General features: G+C 49.7%; 1 protein-coding gene across 2 annotated transcripts in view; it reads left to right on the top strand.

Moving 5' to 3' along the window:
• The window catches only part of DHX37 (DEAH-box helicase 37), a 536,866-nt gene that overhangs the window by 182,438 nt on the left and 332,554 nt on the right, over positions 1 to 21,874 (top strand). For both annotated transcript variants that reach the window (XM_085634634.1, XM_085634635.1), the window contains exon 11: positions 21,186 to 21,300. In XM_085634634.1, the coding sequence (XP_085490760.1) occupies positions 21,186 to 21,300 (115 nt within the window). The remainder of the gene's footprint in view (positions 1 to 21,185; positions 21,301 to 21,874) is intronic.

Genomic DNA, 21,874 nt, shown 5'->3' with positions numbered 1-21,874 from the left:
TCTGCCCTAAGGTATCACTACCCTCAGTAATATCACAACAACTGAGAAATAAGCGACACCTCTGGGAAGAGCTGGGAACATAAAGGGAGCGCCGGGTAGTTAGGCAGAGGTGGCTAGTTCTTGATGGGTATAGGCCAGGTACAACGTAAGAAGCACTGCAGCAGTCCCAAAACAAATAACAGGGAGACAAGGAAAAAAAAGAGAGAAGGACAAATTAATATAGAGAAGGTACTAAGCAGAAGCACTCTTCGTTCCCCCCCCCTATAAGTATGATGAAGAGTATGAGGCTAAGTGGTTGTGTACCTTCTTCCGTGTGGTAGCAAACAATAAGAGGAGGCCAACTCCAGAGCAGTTCGTCCACTAAGAAGCCAATGCAGGGCAGAGTCTAATGGCCGGTTTGAAATTGTCAATAAAGTTTTTTGTGGAGAGCAAAAAACAAAGTGAAATTCACACCGTCTTCAACGGTCAGTGGCTGCAGAATAAGTCTTTACCAAAAATGGCCTTGGATAATGGGGAGTAGAAAATCAAAACTTGAATGTCTTTACAATTGGTGAACTGAGCCGTCGTAACAAGTACTCGTTTATGCTTGTATGCGCGCAGCGCGTGCAACGTACCGGTAACGCTGATGTCCAAAAGGGTATGACGTCTTTCGCTGACTGCTGACTCCACTGACCCTTCGTGAAGATGAATTAGAATCCCCTTGGTCCAACGGGGAAGTAATAGGAGACCGGCTATGTTCCCAGCGGGTGAGGATAGGAAGAAGGAAGTGACAGAGTCCCAGCAGGCGTCACGGTTTGAGGACCCCAAGTCCGAGAAACAGAAAGAGGACTCCAAGTTGCGGGAGCAGTTCTCAGAGTCCAATGTCCAGGAGTGACTACACCGGTCACAACCAAAGCAAGGTAGAACACAGGAGTGACTACACCGGTCACAACCAAAGCAAGGTAGAACAACCGCAAGGGTAGACAGAGGGTTGTTATCAGAGCGGCAGAGTTCCGAGGTAGGTGGAAATCCAAGAAATCCAATTACAGGTGCGGCGAGGTTTCAACGAGGTTCCCAAGAGCTTCGAAAGCCAAGCTCTGAACACAAGGAGGGGCTTGGATTTAAACACATGTTCAACCAATTAGCTTGTTAGCTTGCAGAAAGTGGATGGTGTAGCTTGTTCGCTTGCAGAAAGGGGATGGTACACAACCTAGAGCCAGCCAGATGCGTTATGGGTATTGTAGTGGGAATGTAGTGAGTGCGAAAACAGTGCAAGTGGAGGAGCGCGTAACAGTAGGACGTGAGTTATTATAGGATGTCAATGTTAAAACAGTTGGTGACCTATGTAAATGTTTATCACTCTGGATCGGATGCTAATGAGTTTAATTAGTCATTCTCTTACTAATATGCTGATGAAATTATTTTTTTGGACACTCATAATGTTCACAAATAGGTTTCCTTGAATAGCCCTTTGCACTGGGTGCAATGTTTTGGGTTTCTTGGATTTATGAGATTTGTAATTTGACTGTTATTACAACCTTGAATTTTGTATTACTTCCAGCCCTGAGGAAGTCGTAGGTTTATTGCCATATACGACGAAACGCGTTGGCACAAGGGATTGGAGGATTTGAAAATTAAATAAGAAGATTAACAAGAACTCAATTTATTTATTTGCATTATCATTTGACTAATGTTTTTCCTTCATTGTATTAATTACGAGTGCTCCGAAAAATTGTGTATTCTGTCATTGTCAGGGTTCACGGGAGGTTTCCTCCGCGTAATTCAGAACCCACCACTGTGAATACCATCTCCTCGGTTAAACCGAGTAATGGCATCCATGGGGCTCTCAGTTGGCGCATTTGTTGGCGCCGCTGGATTTCCAATATGGCCGCTGACGCATTCATGGGTCGGCGTTCTAGTCTTTACTGAATTCTAACGCAGCAGGTGAGGCGCGCCTGCCAACGTTCTTGAGCGCACTTCACCAGAGAAATTATCGAAGCAACACGTACCTCACCGTCGTGGAAGTTAGGGTAGGTCGCGTCGAGGAATTTCGTCGTGCTATCCTTCGACGGTCACCTTACATACTCAGGTTAGTGTATTTCGTTGAAACTTGAATAATATGTAGAACCTTTTCCTGACAAGTAGTAAGTCCGAATTCTAGTCATGAGTGACTAAGAGTAGTTCGGAGTCTGGTAACAATTCTGAGTTTGTTCCGCAGAAGGAACAAGACTCTCTCAGAGTATTCAATAAGACCCCCCTCAGAGTATTCATTAAAACTCACTTAGAGTATTCATAGTTTAAACCTGAACAACGCGAAATCCTCCTCGCACTGTTCAAGTTTAATTCTTTTTGGGACAAGACAGACAGTGCATTCGTCTTAGAGTTTCCGAGTAAATCAACCATAGTACCTAAGCAGTAAAAGAACCTCAGATGTTATAGATAACTAGGAAGTCTATTACTCCCAGCTTACGGTTACCTGTTCCAAGACAGTTCCAAGACAGTAGCTCAACGAAAAGTACAATATGCTCATGGCTAGAAGATGAAACCCGACACCACCTTCACTCCAGTAAGAAAAGAAGAAGAAGAAAGGGTTAACAAGAGCCAGAGCAAGTCAGTTGTTACACACTCAAGCAACTGAGAAATAGAAGAGAGGTTTGGCCCTGAATACCTCCTGGTAAGACAAGCTAATTCATTACCTCATATACAGTAAGTTTATGCTTAATGAATTGTGTAGTGAACAAATGCTAAATGTTGCAGAAATCGTTTCTCTACAACGACGAGGAAATCCAGGGCTGTCTCTTCTCTGTCCAATTCCCCTTTCCCCCGTCGACACTTGCCCGTAGAGAGTTATACTCATTCTCGCGGAAACGTTCCGATGGGGGCATTGGGAAATTAGCATCATTCTGCTCCCGTGTTAGTTGAAGACTGTAAACGCCTCTGACAGAGTGAAGTGCCCACGTTGTCGTCAACACCTGAGCAGAATGGCGGAAGGGTTAGATCTAAAAAATTTGAGCGAAATACTTGGAAATATACAAAGGGATCTAGGAGCTGTTAGAGAGGAGAATCAAATCTTAAGACAGGAGATACTGGTTATCAAGGGAAGGGAGACTATTTCTGGAACAAATGTAAAATCCACAGCCTTTGAAACTCTAGGACAAAACATAAGTTCAAGCTCTGTACCCTTGGGTACCACTCAGGTGGTGCACTCCTTGTCCCCAGTAATTCCCCTTGCTCCTCCGGAGCGATTTAATGGAGACACCCAAAAGGCCCAGATTTTTCTGACTCAATGCTCCCTACACTTTATGTGCCGTCCTGCGATTTTCCCTGATGCTCAATCTCGGGTAGCGTTCATTTTATCTTATCTTAGTGGGGATGCTGCCTCCTGGTCGATGCCCTTAGTAACACAAGATGATCCAATCCTTTACAATCTTGAAGATTTTAAGAAAGAATTTCTTCGTATATTCGATAGGAGGAAAGCTTCACAGGCCACGGATAATGAATTGCTAGAGCTTCGTCAGGGTAATAGAGAGTTGGTAGCTTATTTGGCTCAATTTAATAAGTTGGTAGTGGAGACAAATTGGCCAATGAACAAAAGAGCAGCAGTGTTTTACAGGGGATTGAAAGATGAACTAAAAGATGCCCTGTCTCAGGTTCCGAATCGACCCTCTGAAATCTCAGCCTTAATAGACCTGGTGTTAGAGATTGATTACCGCTTAAATGAAAGAAAGGGAGAAAGAAGAAGGGATTTTAGATCAAGTGTCCCTCGGTTTGATCGAATCAAGTCAGAATCAACACGAACTGTAGAGCAAACCACTCGAGAAGAACCTATGCAGATAGGTGCCATTAGAGGCCCATTGTCGCAGGAAGAAAAAGAAAAAAGACGTCAGAACAAGCTTTGTATGTACTGTGGAGGAAGTGGTCACTTTGTTAAGGCCTGTCTGAAGAGACCTAAGTTACAAAACAAGGAGAAGGAAAACTCTCAGCACCACCAGTAGGCGGAGTTGGACTGGTGGATGCAAGTAAAGACACAACTCCAGTGTTTCATCAACTGGCGAACACCCAGCAAGTCTCCACACCTCACCTGACCTTAGCTGTTACTTTGAAATTTCGAACTGTGATCTTGCAGGAAATCGCAATCATGATAGACTCCGGGGCAACTGGTAATTTTTGCGATCAAAAATTTGCAGTTCAGATAGGTTTACTGGCAATCAAAAAGGAGAAGAGCGAAACGGTTAAGGCAGTTGATGGGTCAGATCTAACTTCAGGACCAATAACCAGCCACACTGAATCCGTACAGATAACTACCAAGGAGGGTCATCAAGAACTAATGCAGTTTGATCTAATAGATGCCCCTCAATTTCAATTCATTTTAGGAATTCCATGGCTCACAGAACACAATCCGTCAATTGATTGGGAGGCCAGAACCATAGCCTTAGATTCAAAATATTGTGCCCAACATTGTTTCTCTGAACCAGACACACTAGCTGAAAAAAGCGTGGCTGCGCAACTTTGTGACAATGGACAGACAGTATGCTTAATTCAAACTACTGAAATTCCTAAAAACCTTCAGGATTTCAAGGATGTTTTTGACGAAGCTGAAGCAGAAAGATTACCTCCACATCGGTCTTATGACTGCAAGATAGACCTGGAACCGGGGGCGAATTTACCATGCAGCCGAGTTTACGCCCTCACTGAAAAGGAGAATCTTCATGTAAAGGAATACTTAACGAAAAATCTGGATAACGGTTTCATTAGACCTTCCCAGTCACCAGTATCCTCCCCTCTCTTCTTTGTGCCCAAGAAAGGAGGGGACCTTCGAACCTGTATAGACTTTCGAGCAATCAATAGAATAACAACAAAGAATCGTTATCCTTTGCCTCTGATCTCTGTGTTGATTGACCAAGTTAAAGAAGCCAAGATTTACACCCGACTTGATCTTCGGGGAGCCTATCACCTAATCAGAGTGCGAGAAGGTGACGAATGGAAGACAGCCTTCAGGACTAAATACGGTCTTTACGAATATCAGGTGATGCCGTACGGCCTATGCAATGCGCCAGCAGCTTTTCAGTACTTCATAAACGATGTTCTGAAGCCTTCATTGATCTATGTGTGATAGTATACATAGATGACATCTTGATTTATTCTAAGTCTGAAGAGGAACATCACGGACAGGTCCGAGCTGTTTTACAACGTCTCAGAGAGAATTCCCTATATGTGAAGCTAGAAAAATGTTTGTTCAACACCACCACAGTAGAGTTCCTGGGATTTGTGTTGTCACCTTCTGGAATCACCATGGATGAACACAAGGTAAAGGCAGTTGCGGACTGGCAATCTCCAACCACCATAAAGGAAGTCCAGAGTTTTATAGGCTTTGCTAACTTCTATAGAAGATTTATCCATGGTTTTTCTCAAAAGATTCTACCCTTAACCAGATTATTGAGGAAAGGAGTTCCTTTTAATTGGTCAGAGGAAGCTGAGCAAGCATTCACCTTATTAAAGAAAAGTTTCACTTCGGCACCTATTCTTCTACATGCAGACCCCACAGAGCCATTTTATCTAGAGACTGATGCCTCCGACTTTGCTATAGGAGGCATTTTATCTCAAAGGCACAAAAACACCGGCCAACTGCATCCTGTGGCGTATCGCTCTCGTAAACTCAACCCAGCGGAATGCAACTACACCATCACAGAGAAGGAGCTTTTAGCCATTAAGGATGCCTTTAAAGAATGGAGGCATTACCTCATGGGTGCTAAGCATACGGTGACGATATTCACTGACCACAGAAATCTGAAATTTTTACGTTCTGCAAGAACTCTTACACCACGCCAGCTTCGATGGTCCCTCTATTTTGCGGAATTCGACTTCGTCATCACATACAGGCCTGGTTCCCAAAATGGGAAGGCGGACGCCTTGTCCAGATTGGATACTGACCATCAGAGTATCAAGGTCGAAAATCAGCAAATAATTCCGGCTGACAGAATCATTGGAACCATTTCCTTGGAACCTTTTGAGGATCAAATTCGAGAACACATGACCACTGCTCTTATCCACGACTGGGCTGCTGAAGACCCTTTACGAACTGTCCAGAATGGATTACCCTATCACGGACAAGCACTATTCCTACCTACCACAGACCTTCAAACTAAAGCCTTACGTGAATGTCACGATCACCCTCTAGCAGGTCATAAGGGTGTCCACAAGACAGATGAATTAGTTAAACGAAGTTTCTGGTGGCCACACATGACAAGTGACATTCGGCAATATGTCTTGGGATGTGAGATTTGCACTCGGGGAAAATCGGACAGGCAAGCACCAAAAGGCCTTTTACAACCTTTACCAACTCCCCCATATCCCTGGCACACTGTATCTTTAGACCTAATTGTCGATCTCCCATCCTCTCATGGTTTTGACACTATCCTAGTCTGTGTGGACACTTTTAGTAAAATGACGCATTTTGTACCTATTAAAGGCACACCAACATCACTACAATTATCACAGTTCTTTAACCAACATGTCATTCGCCTTCATGGCATTCCTAAGGTGTTAATCACTGACAGGGGGTCCCAATTCCTATCTCGATTCTGGAAAGCTTACATAAAAGGGTTAGGTATCGACCACCGCTATTCCACTAGTTTCCATCCAGAAACGGATGGACAAACTGAACGCACAAACCAAGAGTTAGAACAATACCTACGGCTTTATTTGCTTGATGAGGAAGCAGATTGGCCTGATTACTTGTGGTCTGCTGAATTTGCTCACAATAATGCTCAAAATGTTTCCACTGGGTACTCCCCCTTTTTCATAACTTCTGGCAGGCATCCTAATGCACACATTCATTTGTCTAACATCGAAGTCCCTGTAGTTCAGGATTTTGCCCAACGCCTAGTCAACATCCACCAATCGGCTACACGAAATTTGGCCGCTGCTAAGGCGTCTTATAAACGTGGTGCTGATCGGAAAAGACGACCTACGCCCATCCTTAATGTAGGAGACCTCGTTTGGTTGTCTACAAAGAATTTACGCCTGAAGGGCACCCGTAAATTCCAACCACGTTTTATGGGTCCTTTCCCTATTGAAAAAATCATAAATTCTGTCACCTATCGTTTGACATTGCCAGCTACTACTAAAATTCACCCGGTTTTTCATGTTTCCCTACTAAAAAAGGTGCAATCCACTTTACGTCAAACATCTCCTCCTGCTCCCATTATTGTTGAGGGAGACCCTGAATATGAAGTAAAGAGAATTTTGGACTCAAAATGGAGTCGCAATCACCTTTTTTATCTCATTGATTGGAAAGGTTTTGGACCTGAAGAGCGATCCTGGGAGAAATGCTCGGATGTCCACGCACCACATTTGATCCAAGCCTTTCATGCCAAGTATCCTAATAAACCTCGTTTGGAGGAAACCCCGTTGAGAGGGGGTACTGTCAGGGTTCACGGGAGGTTTCCTCCGCGTAATTCAGAACCCACCACTGTGAATACCATCTCCTCGGTTAAACCGAGTAATGGCATCCATGGGGCTCTCAGTTGGCGCATTTGTTGGCGCCGCTGGATTTCCAATATGGCCGCTGACGCATTCATGGGTCGGCGTTCTAGTCTTTACTGAATTCTAACGCAGCAGGTGAGGCGCGCCTGCCAACGTTCTTGAGCGCACTTCACCAGAGAAATTATCGAAGCAACACGTACCTCACCGTCGTGGAAGTTAGGGTAGGTCGCGTCGAGGAATTTCGTCGTGCTATCCTTCGACGGTCACCTTACATACTCAGGTTAGTGTATTTCGTTGAAACTTGAATAATATGTAGAACCTTTTCCTGACAAGTAGGAAGTCCGAATTCTAGTCATGAGTGACTAAGAGTAGTTCGGAGTCTGGTAACAATTCTGAGTTTGTTCCGCAGAAGGAACAAGACTCTCTCAGAGTATTCAATAAGACCCCCTCAGAGTATTCATTAAAACTCACTTAGAGTATTCATAGTTTAAACCTGAACAACGCGAAATCCTCCTCGCACTGTTCAAGTTTAATTCTTTTTGGGACAAGACAGACAGTGCATTCGTCTTAGAGTTTCCGAGTAAATCAACCATAGTACCTAAGCAGTAAAAGAACCTCAGATGTTATAGATAACTAGGAAGTCTATTACTCCCAGCTTACGGTTACCTGTTCCAAGACAGTTCCAAGACAGTAGCTCAACGAAAAGTACAATATGCTCACGGCTAGAAGATGAAACCCGACACCACCTTCACTCCAGTAAGAAAAGAAGAAGAAGAAAGGGTTAACAAGAGCCAGAGCAAGTCAGTTGTTACACACTCAAGCAACTGAGAAATAGAAGAGAGGTTTGGCCCTGAATACCTCCTGGTAAGACAAGCTAATTCATTACCTCATATACAGTAAGTTTATGCTTAATGAATTGTGTAGTGAACAAATGCTAAATGTTGCAGAAATCGTTTCTCTACAACGACGAGGAAATCCAGGGCTGTCTCTTCTCTGTCCAATTCCCCTTTCCCCCGTCGACACTTGCCCGTAGAGAGTTATACTCATTCTCGCGGAAACGTTCCGATGGGGGCATTGGGAAATTAGCATCATTCTGCTCCCGTGTTAGTTGAAGACTGTAAACGCCTCTGACAGTCATCAATCCTAGATTGAGTTTTGGAGAGTGTAGGGTGTCTTCTCTCCTTTTTTGGATGCACCGTATACTTTTGAACCATAGTAGTATTTAGTGTGAATACTATATGAGCGCCTATATACCCTCTACTCCCTAACTAAGTGAAAAATCATATTTAAAAAATAGTTAATTCAATATTTCACCATAACAATTATGTACGAAATGTGATTTGTGCTGAGTTTTAATTTTTAGTTAATCCACAGATCCCTTTAGAAGGCAGGTTGCATAAATGTAGGTCAAAATATCACCCCCACCACACAAAATAACTAGGTCCCTTAGATTACCCTTCATAATGACTCTAGTTTATTAACTGGGCGTCGAAGAACAGTATTTATATCAGACAGCATGGTGGTGTTATAAAAATTAATCACAGCTAATATTATATTTGAGACGTCAAACAATCTTCTGAAAGAACATATTGTATGCTACCACTCAAATCTTTATAAATGGCACATGATTGGATTCGTAAGTACAAACGCCTCCCTTCGACTTCCATGACTGGATGGAGCGGCACGGACACGGTAAGTTCTATAACCATTAATATGCACAGGATCCAGCTGCCAGGTCTCCTGTAAACACAGTAATAAACCCAGCTATAAAATCCAGCCATTCAGTGTAATTAACTTTATTGCACAGGCCCAAAAACATTCCAGAACACAAAACCCAATGAATTTGGGACAGGCCCAATTGGTGGAGTTACTGTGAGGTTCTATTAGAATACAGCTTGCTCTTCATGGAACTATAGATGTATTATGTGTTGGCCCCAGATCATCGCTGAGTTGTAAATTAATGTTGGTCTCAGGCACCTCTTAAATACAAGGGCCACTGCCCTCGGTCGTCCCCAAGGTCCTCTGGAGATTCCTTTGTGAGTCAGTCCAGACCATCAAGGACTGATAAGTTGTTATAGTGATTATGAGTTGAAATAGAGTATTGAAAATCACACGGCACCAACGGCGTTAAAATGTATCGGAGGTCTGGATTCTGCAGGTCTGTGCACAGGTTGGTAAAAGCAGCCAAGGGGTAAAACTGAGATATTATGTGGCGAAACACTCGAAGGTCTTAATCTGTGCAAAATAGTTTACACCACTCGTGAAGTTTTGAAAGATAATACCACACAGTCGCCTGGTAGGGATTTGCGGCCTCTGCCTACCCATTTCACACGTCTAACCATTCTTTGTCGTCAAAAAGAGCCCTTGTCAAATAATTTCTTGTGCTCACCCAATTTAAGGCCTTATTCCTTAATGAAATCCAAGTTTCATTTCCTTGTGACGGTACAAGTACATTGGCCGTCACTATTACATACGGTGTTGCAGCGGGAGGGAGATCCAAATATTCAATAGGATTAACTAACCTCATAGTGGGTCTCTTTATTTGTGTGGGTTGGGTTGTTGGTTCAGTGGCGCCTGTAGTTGTGTCGTGTCTAAGTTGGAAAAGGGTTACTTTGGCCGATGGCTCTAAGACCTTTTGAGTGCTAAAAGAAAGCCGGCTTCCTACCCTAGATTCAGAAGAAGCCTGCATAGAGTGCGTTCTTACTTCATGACTAGATGTGGTAGGGAGCGCCATAGGTTTTATCTTTAGTAGCTCCAGACAAGAAGTCGTTCTGCTTTCTACCACTGTAATTTATCAAGCAAACATTCTAAAGTAGCTCTGACAAATCCATCTAAAGAGTTAATGTGGGGGCGTGGCCAAGATGGCGTGGTGAGCGGTCTGCTTTCCCGCGGGCTCCCGGACCCCTTAGCCCCTAAGCCGGGTTTATTAGCAGAATCTCCCCCTGTTCTGAGGGGGAATTGACGACGGAGGCTGCGGAGTGCGGACGGGTGGCGTTCCGGAGCCTGAGATCCCTGGGGAACACCTACGGCGCCCAGCGGGTCCGAGAACAGACGGAGCGGGGGGGAGGCGGAGCAGCGGGCCGGGCCTGGCAGAGGCAGCTCCGGATTGAAGGCTACGCGAGTGCCCGGGCCCATCAGTGCGGCCTACCACCGCGCGGCAGCGAGGCCTGAGGCTGGCTGTGGAGGATCGCGGAGGGACCTGTTGGGTGCGGCGCCGGCTGGAGAAGACCGGAGGGGACATTCAGCCCCAGGGCATACGTTGCTCACCCGCGCATGGCCAACGTGGACAAGGGAAGCGACACGGTCCGTGACGGGTGCCTGGGTGGCTGCGGAGACGAGCTGAGGCACCTGCGGGGGAGTGACACCAGGCGCAGCGCTCGGCGAGAGGAGCGCGGAGGAGTAGCGACGGTCAGCGCCTCTGGTAGGCACGGAGGCTCTCCTGGCGGGCAGAGGGAGGAGCGGAGAATTGACTGAGCCGCGGTCCTCGGTGCACCTCCGGACCTTCAGGAGCGGAGCAACTGGGGCCCAGAGACAGCGGCGACGGAGGCGGCGGGGCTCTGGCTCACGGCTTGGGGTAGGGCGCCCACGCAGCGACGGAGCAGTGGTGGCAGGACCCGTCGGGGGCTCCCATGAGCGCGACCAGGTCTCTGAGGCCTGCGGCATGACTGGAGAGAGGGCTATTGATAGGGGCAGCCTAGCGCCTCCGAAGACAGCGGGGGTGTGGGGACCCCCCCCCCACCCCCCCCCCCTGGAGGCTGTCCCCCTGACGGACGGGCTCCGAAGAGAGAGCAACGGAGTGGCGGGGAGCCCGCTGCCCACGACAACGGGGGGCCAGGAGCACGTGGAGGGCGCAGAGGCCTATACCTGCCCCAGTGGCTGAGAGCGGACTCCAGCGGGTAACGATACAGTGGCGCCACACACGGGGGGGCCCAGAGCCGGCCGCGGACAGGCCAGAGCAGAGTTGGGGGCCCTCACCGCGGCAGTGGGCGAGTGGACGCTGGTCCGAGTGGCCGGGGCCTGGAGAGACTCCTGTTGTCTGGCGCAAGGAGCCACCGAGGAACGGAGGTGCGAGCTGCAGAGGGTGGCGAACGTGGAGACTGCCGGAGGGGCCAGGAGGCGGTAGCAGCGGACAGAGGTCCTTGCAGGGTGCTGGTGGCGCCGACGGCTCCGGCGACCTTACGTCCCCATAGAAATGGCAGGCAATAAAGGAGAGGAGAAGGGGGAACACACTCTCCCCGAGCTACTGGGCAGGCACCAACAGAGAGTGGATAGGGGGCAGCCGTCGCCCTGCTCCTCCGGGGGATCGCAGGAGGCTGGCGGTGGGGAGCCTCCGGTCACCAGGTCCTTTATGGAGTCCCTCTTTGGTTCCCTCAGGGAAGATTTCCAAACCTTGAAAAAAGAGGTGGCCAGTGAAGTGCGGGAGATGCGGCGGGAGGTGGATGGCCTGGGAGAGCGTGTGGCTACAGTGGAAGATGCAGGCCAGAGGAGAGATGAAGAGTTCGAACAATTACAGCAGGAAGTGCTGCGCCTCAGGGACCAGCAGATAGACCTCCAAGCGCATGCCGAGGACCTCGAAAATAGATCTCGGCGAAACAACGTCCGGGTGCGGGGAATTCTGTCCAAAAAAAGAGGGGACCGACGCAGCGAGTTATCTACGGGACCTGTTTCGGGAGGTCTTGGGAGAACCGGAGGACTTCCCCATCCGGATCGACAGAGCGCACAGAGTGGGGCCGCAACGAAGGGCGTCGGCGCCGCCCCCGGATATTCTGGCCTTTCTCCCGGACTTTCCTCTTAAAGAACGCATCCTAGCAGAAGCACGGAAGAGGCAGCCCTTGACCTTCCGGGGACACCCGGTTGCCCTTTATCAAGACTTATCTGCCATCACCCTTCAGAAACGTAAAACATTCAAAATCGCTACTGACTTTCTGAGAGAACATGGAACGCCCTACGCATGGGGTCACCCCTTTCGGCTCATATTCCGGTGGAACGGCGCTAAGCACCAACTACGCTCCCAGGAGACATGCGGAGTCCTGGGCATCACAGCGACGGAGGATGACGCGCCTACGCAGCGAAGGGGGTGCTCAGGGAGAGATGGCTGGCAGCGGATGTCTAGGAGACAGTCCCACGAGCGCTCTTTGAGGCGATCCAATGGGCTGCTTTAAAAGTGGTGCTCCGGGGGGAATTTATCGCTATCTCCCCAGCAGACAATAAAGACAGACGGCATAAGCGAGAGGAACTCACTCAGAGGGTCCGAGAATTGGAGCAAATGCACTGCAGGACAGGGGCTCCCCGTATCTGGCGGCAGCTCAAGGAAGCGAGAAAGCTTCTGACGGCTTTGGAAATGGATCGCGCGGAATACGCGGCGTTGCGTCTAAGACACGCCTATAACACAGGGGGGGACAGGTGCGGCCGGCTGCTGGCGAGTAAGCTACGGGTGGCGCGACAGAAACAGTTAGTGCGAACGATCTCCGACCACGTGGGATCGATTGCTACGGAGGACGCCCACATAGCGGAGCTCTTTCGCAGGTTCTATGCCGACCTATACGCCGGGGATCCCCCGGATGAACTCGCAACGAAGAGGTATCTGGATTCGGTCTCCCTCCCATCCTTGACACCTTGAGGTTCTTGACAAAGATATACTGGTCGAAGAAGTTATATCTGCTATTGCTAACCTTAAACATGGCAAATCCCCAGGGCCGGACGGCTACACGTCTCTCTTCTATAAGATGTTTTGTACCTCGTTAGCGCCGATCCTCACGCGCCTTTTCAATACCTTCGCCGAACCGGGGGCCATTCCGCCGGACCTGTTGCGGGCATCTCTCGTGGTTATCCCCAAACCGGGGAAGGACAAAACGCAATGTAGCTCTTACAGGCCGATCTCTCTTTTAAATATAGACCTCAAGCTGTACACCGGGATCCTGGCGGCACGCTTGGCCCCCCACTTGCCGGGACTGATAGACCCGGATCAGGCGGGCTTCGTCCCGTGAAGGCAAACAGTGGACAACACCAAAAGGATTACTCATCTCATAGAAGAGGCATAGCGGATTCCGGGGGAGAGAATGCTGCTATCAGTGGACGCGGAGAAGGCGTTTGACCGAGTTCACTGGCCTTATCTGGAACAGGTGTTATTGAAGGTAGGGATGGGAGACAAATTCCGATGCATGATTTTCAATTGCTACAGGTCCCCGACAGCAGTGGTGCGGGTGAACGGGTATTCTTCTCAGAGTTTTAGCATTGAAAGAGGCACGAGGCAGGGATGCCCGCTGTCACCTCTCCTCTTCGCCTTCTACATGGAGCCTTTTGCGCAGCGGATCCGCAGCAATCCGGCAGTGCGGGGGGTGAGGTTTGGCGGCTTTCATCATGCTGTTAGCTTATACGCTGATGACGTTATACTGTCATTGGAGGATCCGCTTCGTGCCCTCCTGGCCTGTATAGGGGAGTTGACCTACTTTGCGGAGGTCGCGGGCTTCAAGATGAACATGGGGAAGTCGGTGGCCTTGGATCTTTCCCTCTCGCCAGCAGCCAGAACCCTTTTACAAAACCGTGTTCCGATAGTCTGGTCGACGGACCCGGTGCCCTACCTGGGAATTCAGCTGGCCCCCACCCTCCCAGCTATGGTAACGGCTAACTATACCGCCTTAGGTAGGAAGATACGGGAGGAATTAGCCCGGTGGGACCGTAACACTCTTTCGTTGCTAGGGAGAATAGCGGCCGTTAAAATGACAATTTTACCTCAAGCTCTATATTTGTTTAGGGCCCTCCCGCTGCAACCACCAGCCGGATGGATCCAGAAAATGCAGTCTGACCTGGCACCCTTTATTTGGCAGGGCAAGAAGCCCAGGATGAGGAGGGCACTCTCCATGCTGGCGCCGGAGGCTGGAGGACTCGGAATTCCGGATCTCCGCAAATATTTTCAAGCGACAGTTGCGCTATCTCGTGGAATGGAGCAGGTGGGAGTCCGACAAGCATTGGCTTTTCCAAGATCAGGCGGTGGCGGGTAGGCCTCTGCAGGAGGTGCCGTTCCTGCGCAGGACTCACCGCCCCGCAAACCTATATGCCTCCTTTATCACCAGAGTGCCTCTGCGGGTTTGGGACGCTACGAACACTGCGCACGGCCTGGCGACATTTCCTTCGCCACTGACGCCCCTGGTGGATAATCCGGACTTCACCCCAGGACTGGAAGGGGGAGCGTTTGATCACTGGCGCAAGGCAGGATGTAGGGCTTTGTGCCATGTGTATGGTTCGGGAGGAGTCATTCCCTTCACGTGCTTCCGACAAGAATATGCATTCCCGGAGACTGAGAGGTTACGTTACATGCAAGTTCGCCACTGGGCGATGAACCCTCAGGTGCGAGAGACGGCTGATAGGACACATTTCTCCCTTATGAACGTTGGCTTCTATCGCGCACGTCTGACGCTAAGCTCATAAGTGACCTTTATCAGATTCTCCAAACGCCCTCTTCGCACTTCTATAACCCAGGGAGGGAGCGCTGGGAGAGGGAATTGGGTAGGTCCCTGAGCCATGAAGAATGGGAACAGATAGCTTATAGAGCCAGACACTCTGCATATCACACGGGACTCACTGAAACCTTTACTAAAGTCTCTACATATTGGTACTACACCCCGGAACGGGTCCACGACATGGATCATAGTAAAGACGCCACCTGTTGGAGGGGATGCGGGCGGGTTGGTGCACTGACGCATGTCTTATGGGACTGTCCCCTCCTCGACACCTACTGGCAAGAGGTGATAGACAATGTAGATTCTAGTTTTGATACCGAACTGCCACGCCTCCCAGCCTATATCTTATTAGGCCTCCCGAACAGACTGATGTATCCATTGAAATCCCACAGGGGTAGGCAGATAGCCATTGCGCTGGGGTCGGCCATTCAGAACATTCTTATATACTGGCGTTCTCCCACACTCCCCACGGTCACGGGCTGGCTCCATAGATTATGGCATGTGCTAGGAATGGAGAAAATGTCGTTGATAGTAGCAGGGGACGCAGAGAGGTTCCTCGACATATGGCAGCCATTCCAGTCCTTACTGGTCACAGAATTCAGAGAACTGACCTGCCCGAGATATCTTCGACTCTTACGGCTCACCAAATCGGACGACTTGGCCTCCTAAATGAGCCTGAGGCGAGGATGACTGGGAGAGGACAACAGGGGAAAATGGGAATGATCGGAGGTGCGCACTGGCCGAGGGGAGGGCTAGGGGATGGGGGAGGTTGGGAGTTGGGGTTCAGGGAGGGAGTTCCGGGGCAGTAATTTATTTTTTTAATTTTTTTTCTTCTTTTCTTTTCTTTCTAAGTATCGAGGCAGTTTGAAGACCTGATTGACGGTTTATAGTTGCGGAGCCTTACGCCTAGTATGGAATTTTGGCCGCCAGGTAGTGGCACACTTCTGTGGCCTGTTCCCTATGGTCCGCTCTTATATGGTGTACTTAGAGCATGTGTTGCATCGAGCGGATGGTTTACCAGCATCAGCCTCCAATAGATAGGGGGTTTTTCCGCCCTTTCCAGTTTGAGACGCGTGTGGCCCCGAGGGGTTGTAGGCGGCATGCTGTGTTAAGTATGATCTGTCAGCAATGATCTCGCTGGGGCTTTTTGACATGCTGATATATGTGCAGTAACCCGCCGGCCCGCAGGGTTGTAGGCGAGGGGTGCTGATACCGTTGATGATACTCTGTTAATAATAAAAAAGATTTCAACCTAAAGAGTTAATGTGTCACCTACTGTCGAGGTTCTTGCTTGTATGTTTGGGACGATCTTTTTAGCAGCAGATCTGGCAGCAGCCTTCTTGGTGTTGACCTCTTCGGTGCTCAGGACGGCCCCCGGCTGTCTGTCGCCACGGTGGGCGTGTACTGAGGACGGCCGGGGGCCGTCTGAATCCCGCCCACTTATTCATTCTCCCCCACAGCGGGAGAATTCGCGTAGCCTTCTTGGTGTTAACCTCTTCGGTGCTCAGGACGCCCCCACAGCGGGAGAATTCGCGTAGCCTTCTTGGTGTTAACCTCTTCGGTGCTCAGGACGGCCCCCGGCTGTCCGTCGTCACAGTGGGCATGTGCTCAGGACGGCTGGGGGGCCGTCTGAATCCCGCCCACTTATTCATTCTCCCCCACAGCGGGAGAATTCACGCAGCCTTCTTGGTGTTAACCTCTTCGGTGCTCAGGACGCCCCCACAGCGGGAGAATACGCACAGCCTTCTTGGTGGTTAACCTCTTCGGTGCTCAGGACGCCCCCACAGAGGGAGCATTCGCGTAGCCTTCTTGGTGTTAACCTCTTCGGTGCTCAGGACGCCCCCACAACAGGAGAATTCACGCAGCCTTCTTGGTGTTAACCTCTTCGGTGCTCAGGACGGCCCCCGGCTGTCCGTCGTCACGGTGGGCATGTGCTCAGGACGGCTGGGGGGCCGTCTGAATCCCGCCCACTTATTAATTCTTCCGCACAGCGGGAGAATCTGCACAGCCTTCTTTGTGTTCACATCGGGTTGAGCCATCTCTTTCTCTTTGTTGAGAGCCACATTTATAGGGTAAGGTTTTGGATTCCTGGAGCATTTAGGTGGAGGCCGAGAAACACTGTCACATAGAGAAATGAAGTCCGGAGTGTTTTGTACTCATTAGAACCTTTCTCAGCTGGGGTGTGATCAGCGCTATCCAATATAGTGGCCAGAGGAGAGTTAGCTGGCTGAGATTGCTATTGAGAACCTATGACCACTAATCTCTCACCACCACTTAGCAAACTCTCTTGAACGCTCGTTATTGGTTTGTTACCCCATGGCACCTGTGATATACTTCAAAATGGATGACTGGGGATTAGACAAAGCCCCTGCTCCTTCAGCAGCGGCTGGGTGCTTTCTTTTCCCATCCTCGATCACCTTTACAGGCAGACAGTCAATGAAAATAGTCCATGGCAGTCTTAGGCGTATATCGACTATCACCTTTCAGCCAAAGTCGCATATAAAAACTGAAAAAGCATGAAAAGTTCCTTACTGTAAAGAAAAAAAAGGTTTGTGCTGGCAAACGAAGATTAGCAGAACCAAGGGGTATGGCCCTACCCTGACTCTTCTGGGTCAGGAGGGGCCCACGCTTGGCCCGGTCGCGTCCCGCGCTGCAGGACTGCAGCGCGCTTAATATAGTGCTCAGGTGGTATCAGCTAGAGTCAGGAGGGGAATCTGGGCTTTGTATTACCCAGTGGTGGTGTCATAGCGATAGCTCACCCTCTTTTTGCACTCACCTCCGGCATGGTGTTGTGATGAGGCCCCAGTTAAGGCAGACGACAGTAGCAGCTAAAAGGCACTTGTAAAGCAATGCAGACATCCCAGTAAGATTTCTCATGATATCTGCACATCTCCGACTACAGTTCACTCCACGCAAACATTGTCACATCTGGTCATATCCACATCTAATCACTCAACACCATGTCGCTACGAATGTGCTCAAATCACTCCAAATTCTAAAGACCCCCATCAGGATTACAGTTCAAGGGTGAGAAATTGTATATTATGAATTATTTGCAATATCAATATCATCTAATGGAATTTGTGTTAAGATTCTCTTTTACCAAACAAGAAGAATGCGGGCTGACCGACATGTCCCCGCAGGGGACACTCATAAGAGGGCGGCCCCTTTAGTGCCACAGGATGGCACACTGGACAGCCTAGTGTCCGGTGACCCCTTCGGGGTCCCGTGCGTCACTACCGGCCGAGGTGGGGGAAGGGGAGAGGTATATATGCCTCCCCCGCCCACCTGGCGGCCTCTTTGTCCCTCACCCTGACGCCCTCTTTGTCCCTCACCCTGACGCCGTTTGGACGTGTCCCGTGGGAGCTGCTGCATCCATTGCACGGCGAGTGCATTCTTGCCCCAAGCCCCCCCCCTCTCTCGCCCGAGCAGCCATCAGGGTGCATCAGGGGCTGGAGGCCGCCGGGGGGGGGGGGGGGGAGGGTGGTGGAAGAGCAGCACCCATCGGGCACGTACGGTTTCTCGCCGGGCTGCCGCGCGGGGGCTCCTGACCGGGGGTTACATGGGACACGACTGGCTTTGCGGGTACTGTCCTGCACGTTAGACTAGGGCACTCCTCCCCTCTGGTCGGTGTTGGGGGCAGACAGGACACGTGGCTCTGGGCCCGGTCCACAAGGGCAGTGCGCACGGGGCCTAGATATTGCACAGGGTAATAGGTTTGTCTGGGCCTCATTTGCTGGGGAGACAACTGGTGCCCTCCGTATCCCGGACGGTAGTTCAGCGCCCTCTGTGGGGGTAGCTGCGTTGTACGGGCCTTTTTCCTTGTTCACAGAGTATCAGCGGTTGGAGGGGTAGGGGGCTCCTGAGTCACCGGAATGTGACAAGGCTTTTACCCCTGCCCACCCCCCCTTCACCCAAAATGGCGGCGTGAGTTTAGGCTAGGCCACCCGCGCGATTAAGAGGCGGGTGGTGCCACAGGGTGACCGCGCATTGCATCCTGCTGATTACGCTCTGCGTCCTGAGACCCCCGGGCGGGTTTCTCAGCAGGCTGCGGCATCAGGCACGAGTAGGGGGGAGGGAGGTTTCGGGCAACGTGAAACATCCTCCCCCGCCAGGTTTCGCGAGCAGCCGCAGGGAGTGTGGCATGTATGCCGTGCCCGCTCGGGGCACCGAGCTTTACGGGCGGTTGGCGCGGCACCGGAGGGAGGGGGTTTTCCATCCCCCCCCCCCCACCTACGGACTTTCCGCACTAGCAAGGGTCACAGGTGGATAACAGGGACCGGGCACTGAGACCGGTCGAAGGTTCAGCAAGCAGGGTAGGCTGCGTAAGCTGTCACTTCACGAAAGGGTGCAGTGTCTAATATAGGGCACCATACACTTTTTCCCTCAAACCTGTTGTGACACCATTACTATGCGCACCAGGGATAAATCGAAAAGGACTATGAAATTGTCTGCTCAATGTGGCAAAGTAATGCACTCTAGAAGAAGACCACAAAGACCACACAGTGCAAATTAGCAACCAGTTGGGGACAGGTGAACTTCAGTGGTCTGAAATCACCCCCGGCTCCCGTGGCATGGAGCTTGGTCGGGGGAGGCGATGGAGCCTGCATGCAGGAGGTTCATCTGCGTTATGCGTAAATTCACTGAGCAGAGGAGATTGGACTTCATTAGACATGGGTGCGACACGCCAAATTCACAGGTTGTTTTGAGGACGATCGGGTACATCTGTCCAGTATAAGCATGGACCTGTTTTTGCTGGATAGGGCAAAGGCCCTAGAAATAGCAGGATGTAAGTAGGAATGCCGGCCTTGGTGGGGGGCCCTGGCTGCGACGGTCGCCACACCCAGGGCTGGTGCGGAGTTACAGGGCAATCCAGAGGCGGAAAGGTACTCGGGGGTACCCTCTTCAGGAGCACAAAGGGTGCTGAGGCCTAATATCCCCAGGAAGTCTGTGCGGTGGACCCTGGGGTGCGACGGCGCCCTGTCTGTCCTACGGGCAGTTGGAAACCTGTAAAACCAGGGGTTCGCTCGAACGCTCCGCCCCTCGTAGGGGTCGTGTGTAAGAGTGTGGACCGACGGTTCACTGGAAGTGAGAGCGGCTATCCCCTCACCACAGCCACTAAGCACCGATTGGCTAAGGCCACGATGCAAGTTGGCCCATCAGGTGGTGGGCCGCGAGGGGCGGCTTCTCTTTGGATTGCCTGTAAAATAACCCACCATGTTGGCATATTTGGTATGCTAATAAACCTGCAGCAATTTTTTCCACCAAAAAGTTCTCTTGTCTGCTTATTTATGTTACATGTATGTTGCTGCGGGAGGGCTGGTGAGTGTGGCCGATATTGGCACTACACATGTTAATTCAGGTTAAGAGGTATTACCTTGTTAGTTGTGTTAAATACCAAACTACGACCCCACCTTTATAATTGTGTTGTTCATTTTTCAGATCAGAGAGGCAATTGGTTTAGTGGGTGCAGTGCGCAGGGCTAGGGGTTCGATGATCCCCAAATTTGACAAACCATAGATCGCTTCACCGCTGACAGATGAGGTTCACTCTCGCGATGGAGACTACTTATGGGGCTGAATTGCAGCCTGCTTCACCACTCAGAACAGGTTCGCTGGCATGTCACTGCCATGCCCGGGACAGTCCTACCAGTTAATCCACCAGGCAGGTTCAAAGAACCTCATATCAGACCACCAATCAGATTAGCAGACGTCATATCAGACCACCAATCAGATTAGCAGACGTCATATCAGACCACCAATCAGATTAGCACACCTCATATCAGACCACCAATCAGATTAGCACACCTCATATCAGACCACCAATCAGATTAGCACACCGCATATCAGACCACCAATCAGATTAGCACACCGCATATCAGACCACCAATCAGATTAGCAGACCTCATATCAGACCACCAATCAGATTAGCAGACCTCATATCAGCATGGCATAGGCTCAGCTGCGGACTACTACTCCACACCGAAAGTAAATTCACAAGCACTTTGCTGCCCCGTGCAAACCAGAGTCACAAGTTGTTCAAGTGCCAAGTGATGGCTTTTCCATGATGGAATGTATTCAGCCCGCTGCATATTCTGCCCTTTAATGATCGTCTTAAACAATGCTGGTGGCCATCAGTAACAGAAGCAGCATTTGGTGGCCGCGGATAGATTCTTCTCTTACAAAAGCTGGAAAGTTGCTCTGTTTTTTACTTGAACTCTTTAAATGTGAGTTGTTTAACACATCTTCTTATCCTTGACAGATAGATGCACGACAGTTCCCTGTTACAGTTCATTTTAACAAGAGAACCCCGCTTGAAGATTATGCAGGAGAATGTTTTCGGAAGGTCTGCAAAATTCATCGAATGCTACCGCCAGGTCAGATTTTTTTACTTGTTTTGGGGGCATTGATCATTTTCAAAGTGAAGGAACGGCCACCTCCTCCTTCTAGGTGAAAGCATGCTCCTGTAACAGGCACAACCTTCATCCCCCTGGAACCGGCACAGCCTCCTTCTCCTTGAACAAGCATAGCCTACTTCCGATGGAGTAGGCACAGTATCCTCCTGCAGCAGGCATGGTTTACTTCTCCTGCAGCAGGCATGGCTTTCTTCTTTAGCAGTAGTACAATACATTCTCCCCTTAGGAATGGTCGACTGCATATATAACTCTCTCACATTCACCCCACACTCAGTTTGAAGGCGGAATTTCCACCCCCATATACCACAACAGTATTAAAAGAGACCAGGTTTTTATGACAAAATTAAAATCCTTAACAATAAAGTCCGACAATGTATATATACATCAACAGTGCCGTAATCTTTTCTCATGGCCTTAATGCCATACACATACTAATAACCTATGTTAAATAAAAATAGTTTTTAAAACAAATGTTTTTGTTTTCTTATGAGACCGTTTTTCTCCAAGAATCTTACAGTTTAAAGTAAACAAAACA

This window comes from Triturus cristatus, chromosome 11 (assembly GCF_964204655.1).
Source record: "Triturus cristatus chromosome 11, aTriCri1.1, whole genome shotgun sequence".
Classification (NCBI taxonomy): domain Eukaryota; kingdom Metazoa; phylum Chordata; class Amphibia; order Caudata; family Salamandridae; genus Triturus; species Triturus cristatus.
The sequence above is the reverse complement of the archived record's forward strand: the minus strand, read 5'-3'. Positions and strand labels throughout refer to the sequence as shown.